The following is a 13988-nucleotide window of genomic DNA, read 5'->3' as shown; positions in this document are numbered from 1 at the left end:
CACTGTGCCCTGGCAGGCCCTGAAACGCACACGTGTGAAGGAAACTGACTGCTATTATTTCACAGTCAAAAAAGTGTTTTTTTTAAAAATGTACACTACTGTTACACCAGATATGAGTTGCACCGGTGTGACACTGTGCCCTGGCAGGCCCTGGAACACACACGCGTGAAGGAAACTGACTGCTATTATTTCACAGTCAAAAAAGTGTTTTGTTTTTTTAAATGTACACTACTGTTACACCAGATATGAGTTGCACTAGTGTGACACTGTGCCCTGGCAGGCCCTGAAACGCACACGCGTGAAGGAAACTGACTGCTATTATTTCACAGTCAAAAAAGTGTTTTGTTTTTTTAAATGTACACTACTGTTACACCAGATATGAGTTGCACTAGTGTGACACTGTGCCCTGGCAGGCCCTGAAACGCACACGCGTGAAGGAAACTGACTGCTATTATTTCACAGTCAAAAAAGTTTTTTTTTTTTTTAAATGTACACTACTGTTACACCAGATATGAGTTGCACTGGTGTGACACTGTGCCCTGGCAGGCCCTGAAACGCATACGTGTGAGGGAAACTGACTGCTATTATTTCACTGTCAAAAAAGTGTTTTTGTTTTAATGTACACTACTGTTACACCAGATATGAGTTGCACTGGTGTGACACTGTGCCCTGGCATGCCCTGAAATGCACACGTGTGAAGGAAACTGACTGCTATTATATTACAGTCAAAAAAGTTTTTTTTTTAAATGCAAGCTATTGTGACACCAGATATGAGTGGTGGCATTGGGCAAGTGGGCACAGTATACGCTGTGAGCCTGACACACACGCTGGCAGGCAGGCAACTGCAATTAGATCACACAGGAAAAAAAAAAGCAGACTGATGTTCTAGCCCTAAAAAGGGCTTTTTGGGGTGCTGTCCTTACAGCAGAGATCAGATGAGTCCTTCAGGACTGTAGTGGACACTGAATACACTAGCTTAGCTATCGATTTCCCTATTAAATCAGCAGCAGCTGCTGGACACTGTGCCCTGGCAGGCCCTGAAACGCACACGTGTGAAGGAAACTGACTGCTATTATTTCACAGTCAAAAAAGTGTTTTTTTTTTAAATGTACACTACTGTTACACCAGATATGAGTTGCACCGGTGTAACACTGTGCCCTGGCAGGCCCTGGAACACACACGCGTGAAGGAAACTGACTGCTATTATTTCACAGTCAAAAAAGTGTTTTGTTTTTTTAAATGTACACTACTGTTACACCAGATATGAGTTGCACTAGTGTGACACTGTGCCCTGGCAGGCCCTGAAACGCACACGCGTGAAGGAAACTGACTGCTATTATTTCACAGTCAAAAAAGTGTTTTGTTTTTTTAAATGTACACTACTGTTACACCAGATATGAGTGGTGGCACTGGGCAAGTGGGCACAGTATACGCTGTGAGCCTGACACACACGCTGGCAGGCAGGCAACTGCAATTAGATTACACAGGAAAAAAAAAAGCAGACTGATGTTGTAGCCCTAAAAAGGGCTTTTTGGGGTGCTGTCCTTACAAAAGAGATCAGATGAGTCCTTCAGGACTGTAGTGGACACTGAATACACTAGCTTAGCTATCGATTTCCCTATTAAATCAGCAGCAGCTACACTGTCCCTCCTCTCACTAAGAATGCAGCTTTCGAATGAATCTAAAATGGATGCTGTCCAGGAGGTGGGAGGGTCTGGGAGGGAGGGTCTGCTGCTGATTGGCTGGAATGTGTCTGCTGACTGTGAGGTACAGGGTCAAAGTTTACTCAATGATGACGAATAGGGGGCGGACCGAACATCGCATATGTTCGCCAGCCGTGGCGAACGCAAACAAGCTATGTTCGCCAGGAACTATTCGCCAGCGAACTATTCGGGACATCTTTAATCAGGACAGGTTCAGGGAGAGCTGATTTTGGATCTCTTGTAGTGGGTTCAGCTATTATCAGGACAGGTTGAGGGAGCACTACTCTTGGATTTGTCTTAGAGTGGCCAGCTAAACATTAACACGACAGGTTCAGGGTATGTTAATCTAAGATATGTTGTAGTGCGTTCAGCTAAACGTTATCAGGAGATGTTCAGGGAGCGCTAGCCTTGGATCTGTATTAGAGAGGCCAGCTTAACATTATCAGAACAGGTTCAGGGAGCGCTAGCCTTGGATCTATCTTAGAGGGGAAAAAGTTAACATTAACAGGACAGATGTAGGAACAGCTATTATAGAGGAGGCAGCTAAACAGTTTCAGGACAGGTTCGGGGAGAGCTGATCTTAGATCTGTTGTAGAGGAGTCATTTAAACAATATCAGAACAGGTTCATAGAGAGCTGATCTTGGATCTGTTGTAGAGGAGCCATCTAAACAGTATCAGAACAGGTTCAGAGAGAGCTGATCTTGCATCTGTTGTAGTGGATTCTGCTAAATATTAACAGGACATGTTCATGCAGCACTTAAGTTGGATATATTGCCCAGGGGACTGAACCTTTAAACGACACAGGACATGCTGGGTTTTACCTGACTAAGTGGTCTTTCCCACACACTTTCAGGATACAATGAGAACATGCTTGGTTAAACACATTATCTTGAGTTAAGTGACCTCTGTCCATTATGGTAATTTAGCGGCCAACATCTCCACATTATTCACTAAATACCAAACAAAGTTAACTAAAAACCCAACTAGAAAACTTTTGGTAACAATAGTTGCTCTGGAAAAATGATCCAACTATAATCACATGTTGGCTGTGTTAACATAAATGTTGCAATTTTCACTTCACTACAGTTCAGTGTTTAGCGAATAAACCTCTATAGTTTATGCTGTGAATATAAATTAATATTTTCCTCGAAAGACAAGTCACTAGCATGAGATGTTTCCATTTGTAGTATTTAAACAGGGGGATGCAAAGGTTGTGATTTGGACTGTGATCTGTTTTGTAGACAATCATTATCCTACATTGCGGTTATTGCGGTTCCGTTTTACTCTCTCAGGAAGATTCCTGGGAGGCTTCCCTATTAGCGTGGATGTCACAAAGACAAGGCATCATGACAGTGAAAGACATGTAATTGAATGTTATTCAAAGCATTGCTTGCTGTAGTGAACACATCAAGTCAGATGACAGTAAATGCCCGATATGGAATGCCCAGTTCCTTGACATTCCAAAGAAAAAGACAGACTTAATGGGATAGTATGTTCATACATTTCCTTAGGGAAGCTGCAAGCTAATTTGCAAGCACACTATAGAAGATTACATTTAAAGGGAAATGAAAAGGAGAAGAACATTGCTGTCGGATAAATATTCAGTATAAACATCTAGGGAATAGAATTTCAGAAATAATCAGTCATGTTCCAAATCATTGGGAGTATGTGAAATGCTTTTCTGGTCCTCTGAAAATCACCAACATTTAAACAGTGAATTGTGATGGGTTTAGGAATGACTCCAAGTTGGAGAAATCTCCCGACCTCCATTATACTTCTCATGATCCTCTGCCAGCTTGTGCTTCATGGGAAATGTAGTTTATCTGCAGTTCCAAGGTTGACCATTTGCTACACAATACATAAAATCATTTATGGGATAAAATGTAAGCCTTCCGTTTGATTTGATAATCTGACATGATTCTACTGATGTCATTTGATATAATGTCGCCTTGTTAAATGTGTCAGGTTGGTTATAGATGGATGAACAGTAGACGAAGAACAGTAGTGAAATGATCTGGGACAATTTGTGCTCTTGTCCTCAGTAAATAATGAAACATTCAAGATCAACGTTCTCATTTAAAACTTTCCAATAAATCACTAAATACCAGGGACTTACATTCACTAAATCTTACTTTGAGCAACCACCACTCCCTTAATAAAAATGGTCAGATGAAATCCAACAACTATCAACCTGTATACCAACTAAAGCGAAAAAAGTGATACATCTCTTTTGGGGTTTATTTACTAATAGCCTCAGCTTAACTGTATGACCATTAACTTGTGTTAACCTTTTTTTTATGTGATGCTACATTTGCTAATACATTTATAACAAAGATTTAGAAGATTACATCACAATCCAGTTCAGTTGAGACACAGCCAGGGAACATGAAGAATATTAGCCTTGGAGAGAAACTCGTTTCTCTGGCAGGACTCATTTCTGATGCTATACATTTCTGAAAATATCCTGAAAATTACAGCCTCCAGTAAAATAAGCTTCAAAGACCAAAAAAGCTTATTGGGCAAGAGAAAGGGAGGGCTCTGATGTCACTCAGTGTGAGTAGTATTTGGAATATCTCAACTAAGGTAAACGACTCTGGTCTCATCACTCCAAATGGGCTCTCTTTTTCTATTAATTTAATATACAGATAGCCTATTGTCCCATAGCCAGAAACCAAAAAGCTGATGCATTATTCCAAATACATAAAAAGTTGGACCATGTTACAAACGACACGGATACCATCATTCCCCCACAACACTTCATAGCCACTCAGATGTCTATGTTGGCCGCATCCATACCTCAAGTATTCATCCTTCCAGAAAGAGCCCTCCTATTTTTGCTTGGAGCTCCCTATGCCCTACAAGTTGCATCCTGTATTCCAAGTATCCTTATTGAAACCCTGGAAGCCAAACCGATTCCCACAACGGAACATTAGTCCTTCTGACCTGATAATTGTCAATGGATCTATAGAATATGAAGTCCAAGAGATCCTAGACTCTAGATGGAGAACTAATATACCTTATACACTGGAAAGGGTATGGCCCAGAGAAGGAATGTACATGCCCCTGCTAAAATCAGGGCTTTCCATAGGGCACATCCTGGTTGGCCACCCCCAAATTGCTCCCTGAGGTCAAAGTGGCTAGCGACCAGATTGGCCCTCAGTTCCAGGGTTCCTACCTGACATTCTGCAGCCTTCTCTGGTCTGTCCACCGACAGAGACCAGGCAGGCGTAAATGCGAGCATAGTGGGCGAAGCTTAGGGTCGAGTTAGGACAATGATGCGTCCTAAAATGGCCTAAATGGTCCAAAATTATCCTAAATGAGTCCCTTGAACGAGTTTAACCCCTTAAGGACACATGACATTTTTGACATGTCATGATTCCCTTTTATTTCAGAAGTTTGGTCCTTAAGAGGTTATAGAGTCATGTGACGCTCCCTGCATGGACGAGAGACCAGGCATGTGACAGTTTCTCCCTATAAATTCTGCACTCTCTCCTTTCATTCATTGCTCAGTTATTTTGTAGCCTAGTCTCAGTTACCCGTGCTCCTCTTGTGTTTGTAATAGCTTTTGTGTGATATCCTGGTTACCAGTATTTTGTCTCCCTCTCCTGCTTTTGCCCTGACATTCAGACCACGTTTGACCTTGCATCTCCGCCTTACCCTTTTGGATTTGATGCTTGGATATTCTCCTATTTAATAAAGCACCCATGCCATCATACACCTACCAATACCCTATCTCCACCTTCAGAGAATCTCCAGGGTGGGTTGTGCTTGCTGTTCTGTTACACTTGGGTACCAGATCCCAAAAAACAGAGCCCAGTGGGTCATTACACGGGCCATCTTAACGCCCTGCCAATCATTGCTGTAAGGTCTGTCCTTTGCACCGGTCCATCAGCATGAAGAGAGATGGATAAACATTGGGGCTGACTTATCAAAATGCTCTGTAAAAAGTGATGCTAATATGTCTGCTTGTTCAGCTGGATTCAACAGTAACTCTCTTAGTACATCTTTTAGTACTTTAGATAACTTTTTAGAAGAGAACACTTTGATAAAGCCCCACTGTTTGTGTTTCTCCACCTACAACACAATATTTGCCCTTGCTATGCCAAGACCGAGCTGGTTTACAAAATTTTCAATATACATTTTAAATAAAATGGATAAACAAATGAAAGCAAGGTTAACACAAATGATATGTGATTTTCGGTATTCATTCAATAGGATAATATCAAAAGAAGTTACTGGTCCTCTTTACAATGATACAACTTTGCAATGCCTTATAATGTTTTTTTAAAAAAAAAACTGTAATGTAAGATCATCTTGTGTTTTGTGACGCCAAGATATCAAAGTAGAATTTGAATTCTTTATAAAGAAATGGAAAGTTAATCATAATTCATATCAAACATCTTGTGGAAATGTTACAGCTTCTAATGTGAATGCCAAAAGTATAATTTAAATCTAATATGCAGTTCGAAATATTAATAAGTATCCATTTATTATAGCTCAACACATAAAGCAGATTTCTTAAGGCTCTGGCTGCATTGCAGACACTGCATCGTTTTATTTTGCAGTCCTAATACAGCAAATACTATATCAACTAATACAAAAAGAAAAATAATAAAGCATAAAAATGTATAAAAAAAATAAATAAAAAAGCAAGCCTTTTATAGCAAATGTAGAATGTCTCCCTGATTAGAAAACAAGCACTCGTAAAATATCTGGTGCTTTAATTTAAGGGGGAGGATAGAAATTAAATTTTTAAATATTATTTTTGCAGGGACTCACATAGAACAAAACATTTTAGGAAATGTCCTGAAAAAAATAAATTTCGGGATGCTAGGTCCAAAAATGGGGAAATGGAGGTACTGTCTACTTAAATACTGTTTGACATGTTTGGTGAATAAATGCTGATCACAGTTGTAGTTACCATGGCCAAGAATGGGTATCTTTCTTTTGGAAAGGTTCAGCCTGCAACAATTAACTGATCATTAATGCCACCTGTTAGAGCTAGACGAACTTTTGGTCTTCAGAGATGTCATCAAGGTCAACCAACAGCGAAAGTAACACTATTCTGAGAATTTGGAATGCACCATGTTTGATCTTGCATATATCTTTAGTATGATTTAAATGTAACGAGATACTTTATCCATTGTACATTTATTCTTATATTATATGATCGGAAGCATGTTCTACCAGAAGCTCCTGCATTGAGCTAAGCCCAGATGTGCAGAAGAAATCTCTCAGGCAATTATTTATTTATTTATTTATTTATTTTATAAAATATTTTATCAGGAAAGATACATTGAGATTTCTCTCCTTTCCAAGTATGTCCTGGGTCCAGAAAACATTGCATTGATACACTAGGGTACAATAAAATACAAAAACAATATTAATACACAATATATACAAAATGTAACATAGAACAGGTAGGAAATATATAATCAACAATGATAGGTGCATTCTGTTTTGAGGTATGTAGAGAGGGATCTCTTAAAGGACTTTAGGCAATGAGCAAGCCTTGTACAGCAAGGCCTAGCTCAGGGGGGCTAACGAAAGCTCCTAGCAGGAGCTTCTGGCTCCAGAAAAGGCTTTGCCTGGCAGACCCCAGGTGAGTTGTTCACAAACAGTTTGACTAATTACCCTAAGAGGGTGGCAGGGCATTCCCCACACCATAACTACTATAGTGGACTGTAGTGGTTATATTACTCGGAGTGTTCTGTTAAATGGTATTGACATGATAAACTAGCTTCAAGAATGAAGTAATTGGTTTTCATTAAATATAACAAAGCTTTGAAAGTCAGATATATCTTTAGCGAAACCGACCTCGCCACGTGTCCTTGGAGGGGGTTGCTTGCCCGCCTCTTGCCTTTGGACTATGGACCCGACTTTATGTGAATGTGTTAACCCAGATAGCTATGCCATGGAGCCCATTCGTGTAGTTAAAGACTTCGGCTCCATGGCAATTGAACTGTGTGAATAGGATCTGCGCGCTATTCGGTAGTTTTGTGCGCTCAGATCCCAGCTATCTGGGGATATGTGAAATGTCTGTGTGTTATGTGTAAAAGGTGACTTTATGTAGTTTAAAGTGTTTTATGTATTTTTGCAACCATGTGCTCAATGGTGTCTGCCTCTATTCCTGGATAATTTGATTACTTTCCCCATTGTCTCCAGGATAGAGGCCTCTGTAAAACCGGTCTGAGACGGAAAGCCATGCTGGCAGGGGTTTTAAAAGATACTTTACTAACTTTTGAACCCCTGGTCTGATTCATGCCATTTTTTAATATGTTGTTCCCCTGAATGGATTGATTGTGGATATGTATTTTTATGTGAATGTGATGTATGGTTTTAGAGTTATGAAAGTTGGGTAGAAAGTATGTTTTAACTGTATGTATAATTGAGTTTCCTCTCAGGATAAGGGGAGGGAATATGTGGGATGCAACTGATGTGTGAGTGGTTGTTTTATACCTCCCTGTGGGCGGACCTGTATTTGTAACAACTGCAATAAAAACCAGGCTGGGTGTGCCAGCACCTCAGATTCTGCTTGCCCTTTAAAACGAAGTGTTGTCTCGTTATTGGGGGAATTGGATTGTATGCTGACTGCCAGGAGTGTAAGCGGATTGGATGCTTTTCCTGTTCAGCTATTCCAGGGTTTGTGTGTTTCCAGTTCGGGAGTTGGAAGATTTGTACAGTTTGCAGTTCGGGAGATTGGTGCTTGCAGTAGCTGCTGGTCTATGGAAAAGGGGATTATCGCCTAAACGGTTTTTATCCTCTTGTGAGAGAAACGGTCCATTACATATCTGCTTAAATGCATATATTGCGTACAAAGTGTACATGTTCACTGAAATTTATTCTTATTTAGGTTTAGAGATAATCTAGAAGAAACACAACAGCAAACCATAAAACATCAGAGAATACCCACCATGAAAAAGGATTAATAAAATGATAGCTTGATTGTGACCCGCTAAACATCTTTAGAGTATCAATATATAATAAAAATAATGTATTTTTACATAATTCAATGTTAAGAAAAAAACAAAACATGGATATATGCATTGATGTAATTATTCATTTATCAACATGAACATCTAGGAAACCTGTTAAAACAGCATGGCTACATAAATTTTTCAGAACAAAATCTGTCCCTAGCATCCCGTAGGGAACACCAGCAGGAGAATTACATAAACAACAAAGTGAGCCTGTAAGAAAGATATCAGAAGGTGGTGTCTTCAAATGAACACTTCATGATGAAATGGTTCGTTCTCTCTAGAATTCTTGGCTGAACCAGAATGGTCCAACGAGTAACTTCAAAAGCATTCTACAAGTCACAGAACTTTCTCTCTAACGGACGATTGCCTGTGGCATGTTAGTAGTATGATTCCCAGGGTAATGGGAATCATACTCCATGTTTTCCAGGTTTAGAACCTAGACTTTCTCTGTTTTTAATATTGATAACATTTCAGGTTATTTGGATAAAACAAACAAACAAACCAAAAGCCTTAATTCAGGGACTGAACCACTCCTCGGAACAGTTATTTGAATGGGGAGGACACAATATTTAATTGTAAGTCCCCATTCCCCACCTTAAAGTTCTACTATCACTTTTAAGCTTTTTATATGGATAGAATCATTATAAAAAGCTCCTTTTGATTGTGTTGTGATTTATTTGACATTCGACACAATAACAAAATATGCATCAGACAAAGTAGAAATATGAAAGTTCTGATCTTTGACAATCTTTGTCAAAGTGTAGAGCTTTCTTCTCCACATCCTGTTATTTCCAAGCAGCTGTCGGTCACGAAGGCCGATGGCCATCAAACAAAGTGCAGAAAAATGCCTATGGCATGTCTATGGAAGAACCTGTTATTCTACTATCATGCATGAGCTGAGAAAACATGACGACGGCAAAGATGACAGCACCTTGGAGGAGAACATCTGGTAAATATGTATCTTTACCTTCATCTCCCAGCCATCAGCACATAAGCAGACATGCCATCTTTGCAAAAACAAAAACTCCAAAATGTGGAGACCCCACAAGTGGATGTCACGATTGATAACTGGAGGTATACTTTCTGTATTATGAGGGCACCTGAAAAGGCAATAGGATTGTGGGAACTCCAAAATTGTTTAAAAAGACGTGTTGAGTCATAATCACTACATTGAGCTGGTTATGGTGCTTTGAGTGCTTTGAGAAGGGCAGAATAAAAGGAAGATCAAATCCCAGATTTGTTTAACTACAACTTCCAGGGTGTTTTGACAGCCTTTAGAATGTCAAAGCACCATTGAAGTTGTTGTTGTACAATATCTGGAGATCTAACATTTTCTCGCAAGTGTGCCCAAAAGGTAGATCCCCAGATGTTTTAGAACTACAAATCCCATAATGCTTTGCATGCCTTTAGAGTGCTTTTAGAATGACAAAGCATCATGGAAGGTTTAGTTTTAAAACATCTGGGGACCTACCTCTTGGACAACCCAGGCTTTGAGTGTCTCTAAAACAAAAACAAAAGGAACCCAACTGACATTCATCCAATTTAACCAAAAACATGGGTCTATTCATTACACAAACACTTGTGTTCAATTGCCAGCTGCCTTAAAAAGATGTATCCCAAAATAAGCAAGATGGGAAATGTATTCAACTTTAGTGTTATTCAACATGTCTATTCCTGCCTTAATTTCGCATCACACTATTGAGTAAACCACAGGTTGTGGCAGACATACAGGGAAGGTAACACATAATCCCCAACTTCCAAACTTAAGGTAACCAAAGACAGAACAAATTATCTTCAAAGTTGTCTTACCTATTCATTTCTTCAAGACAGTCTGTGGCAAAGAAGAAGCTCTTAATTTTTGGATGACAAGCTTTGAAGGCACTGCATGAAAAAGAACAAAACGAATTTGTCAACTTTATATTTCAAACATGTTTGGTATGCGTTTGTAGTTAGAGATACTGGCAGAAAAAGCCTCACTCAAGACAAATAATGAAACCACATAATATAATAAAGCCTAAATAATAAAACGATTACTGAAGTTTATACATTCGAAAAAATATTGATTTTCATCTTAGATAAAAGAAAACCGGTCAGTCTTGTATTCCCATAACCTGGATGTATGTAGAGGCTTCATAAATATCATACTAATAACTTGTCTTATTATACAACCTGGGTTAATCGCCAAGAAAATAATTGGGTATCTTTCTTTGTACTTTAAACAGTCTTTTGTTCTTTGTGTGTGATTTCTTAAATGTAGCAATATGAATTGTAGAACTAAGTAAGATAGAGAAAAAAAAACTCATAGAATTGTGCATAGAATTGTACAGTCCCTGAAAACTACATTACATTTAGCACAAATATAATCTGAATGAATGGATGCATCTTGTGTGAATGTTAATTTGTATGTTCTTTTCAACACAGTTTTTGCATCTTATCTGTGTATTCACTTCAAACTGACTTATCTGCTTGTAGAATTGGCAGGAATTCAGGAAAAAAACCCGCACAGAATTTTAGAATTCTAGGCTTTTCAAAACAAATGTATTTACACTATAAATAGACTAGCTTTCTGAGATTCGGATTCATAGAGCTTGGTTGCTTCTTCTAAGTGTTGCTTCTAAGTGTCTGTGGTTGGAGTTATTCTGGAGAGTTTTACAGAAGCTTCAACTGTCTAAGAGTTGTGCTAAGAGTTTTCTTTTTTACTGTTACAGGTAAGTTTCATCTGTAGGAAAAGGTTACTGATTGCACAAGGTTTGATTTCCTGTTGGTAATTATAAGGCATTTGATTGGATTAGGTAGCTACTTGCTATTGATTGCTGTGTAAATTAGCTATTGTTTGCTAATAAGCAGAGGCCTACCCAGGTGTTAAACATTCCTAGTGGGAGGTGATTTTAGGAGTATATAAGGGCTGTTGTCATTAGCTTGGCTAATAGAGCTTGGTTGCTTCTTCTAAGTGTTGCTTCTAAGTGTCTGTGGTTGGAGATATTCTGGAGAGTTTTACAGAAGCTTCAACTGTCTAAGAGTTGTGCTAAGAGTTTTCTTTTTTACTGTTACAGGTAAGATTCATCTGTAGGAAAAGGTTACTGATTGCACAAGGTTTGATTTCCTGTTGGTAATTATAAGGCATTTGATTGGATTAGGTAGCTGCTTGCTATTGATTGCTGTGTAAATTAGCTATTGTTTGCTAATAAGCAGAGGCCTACCCAGGTGTTAAACATTCCTAGTGGGAGGTGATTTTAGGAGTATATAAGGGCTGTTGTCATTAGCTTGGCTAATAGAGCTTGGTTGCTTCTTCTAAGTGTTGCTTCTAAGTGTCTGTGGTTGGAGATATTCTGGAGAGTTTTACAGAAGCTTCAACTGTCTAAGAGTTGTGCTCTTAGAGATAAACTGGAGGTAATCTGAGGTATTCAGGAGGATAAATAAAAAGTTAAGATTCGTTTGATTTAAATAATTGATCTCATTGGAATGGCAAACTTAGTTCAGTGTAATAGTTGCTATGCATTTGTTTCGCGTTCCACTTTTTGGAGGTTTAGTTGTTGTCTAATCTGTAGACAGTTCTATATCTTGCTGCAGGAGATTGTATTTTTGAAGTCTGAGATTTGTAAATTATCTGGTAAACAAACTCAGGCTGGAACTGCTGCAAAGCCACTGCCACAGAGACATACTAGGAATGGCAGATGGATTACTGTAGGATCTGGTAGACTTAGAGTTGTGGATAAAAGGCATATTGCACAGTCTGTTGTTCTACATAATTCATTTTCTGCACTTTCAGAGTGTAATGGTGTCATGGAGACAGGCACTGAGGCTAGTGGTGTTGTGCAGAGAGGCACTGAGGCTAGTGGTGTTGTGCAGAGAGGCACTGAGGCTAGTGGTGTTGTGCAGAGAGGCACTGAGGCTAGTGGTGTTGTGCAGAGAGGCACTGAGGCTAGTGGTGTTGTGCAGAGAGGCACTGAGGCTAGTGGTGTTGTGCAGAGAGGCACTGAGGCTAGTGGTGTTGTGCAGAGAGGCACTGGGGCTAGTGGTGTTGTGCAGAGAGGTACTGAGGCTAGTGGTGTTGTGCAGAGAGGCACTGAGGCTAGTGGTGTTGTGCAGAGAAGCACTGAGGCTAGTGGTGTTGTGCAGAGAGGCACTGAGGCTAGTGGTGTTGTGCAGAGAGGCACTGAGGCTAGTGGTGTTGTGCAGAGAGGCACTGAGGCTAGTGGTGTTGTGCAGAGAGGCACTGAGGCTAGAGGTGTTGTGGAGAGAGGCACTGAGGCTAGAGGTGTTGTGGAGAGAGGCACTGAGGCTAGAGGTGTTGTGGAGAGAGGCACTGAGGCTAGTGCTGTTGTGGAGAGAGGCATTGAGGCCAAAGGTGTTGTGCAGAGAGGCTTGAAGACTATGATGAGGCCTAATAGAAAGCAGTTGTTGTTGGCGGATTCCATCATAAGAGGTGTGGAGATGGACAATGGTGGTCTTGTGAGGTGTCTTCCCGGAGCTACTGCTCACAGAGACAGGAGACGTATCTGTAATATTGTTAAGCAAGCAAAGCAGGAAGGGGAATTGGATGTACTTGTCCATTTAGGGACAAATGACTTGGCTTGCAATGAGGTTTCAGAGGTTAAGGAAGTTTTTAGTGTTTTTGCCAATGATATACGGCAGGTTGCTTCCACACTGTCATTCTCTGAAGTTCTGCCTGTGCATAACACTCAGAATGACAGGCGGATGCGTATTAGGGACTTTAACTTGTGGCTTGGTGAATGGTGTCGGGAGCAAGGATTTGGCTTTATTGCTCATGGTAGCTCTGTTTGGAATGGAAATAAACTGTACAAAAAAGATGGTTTGCATCTTTCTCAAAAGGGAACAAATGTTCTCAGTGAGCAGTTCAGAGGTTTTGCTAAGATGTATTTAAACTAGGAGGGGGGGGCAAAAGGGTGATAAAACATCAATCCAATTGTCCCCCAAAACAAGGACAGAAGGTGCCTGTAGCAAGTGTGTTAAAAAATGATAAGCTTAGAGTCATGTCTACAAATGCTCGCAGTTTAGGGAATAAGATCCATGAACTTGTGGCAATAATGGCAACTGATAGTGTAGATTTAGTCGCTGTTACTGAGACATGGTATAATGTAAAAAATGACTGGGACATAGCAATACCAGGGTACTCTTTATATAGAAAAGACAGGGAAGGCAAGAAAGGGGGAGGGGTGGCCCTGTATGTGAAGGATAGCATAAAATCTAGCCTAATAAAGGTTAGTGAGACGAACATAGAGTCCATTTGGGTTACGTTAGAATTTGGTAATCACACAGTAGTTCGTGTAGGTGTGATTTATA

At 39.9% G+C, this 13988-nt stretch overlaps 1 protein-coding gene across 1 annotated transcript in view; it reads right to left on the bottom strand.

Moving 5' to 3' along the window:
- LOC134572731 (connector enhancer of kinase suppressor of ras 2-like) overlaps positions 1 to 13988 on the bottom strand; it is a 442602-nt gene that overhangs the window by 23784 nt on the left and 404830 nt on the right. Inside the window, exon 20 of the mRNA XM_063431863.1 lies at positions 10494 to 10565. Coding sequence (XP_063287933.1) covers positions 10494 to 10565 — 72 coding nt within the window. The remainder of the gene's footprint in view (positions 1 to 10493; positions 10566 to 13988) is intronic.

Source organism: Pelobates fuscus, chromosome 9, assembly GCF_036172605.1.
Source record: "Pelobates fuscus isolate aPelFus1 chromosome 9, aPelFus1.pri, whole genome shotgun sequence".
Lineage (NCBI taxonomy): Eukaryota > Metazoa > Chordata > Amphibia > Anura > Pelobatidae > Pelobates > Pelobates fuscus.
Note: the sequence above shows the minus strand (reverse complement) of the source record. Positions and strands in the feature narration are given on the sequence as shown.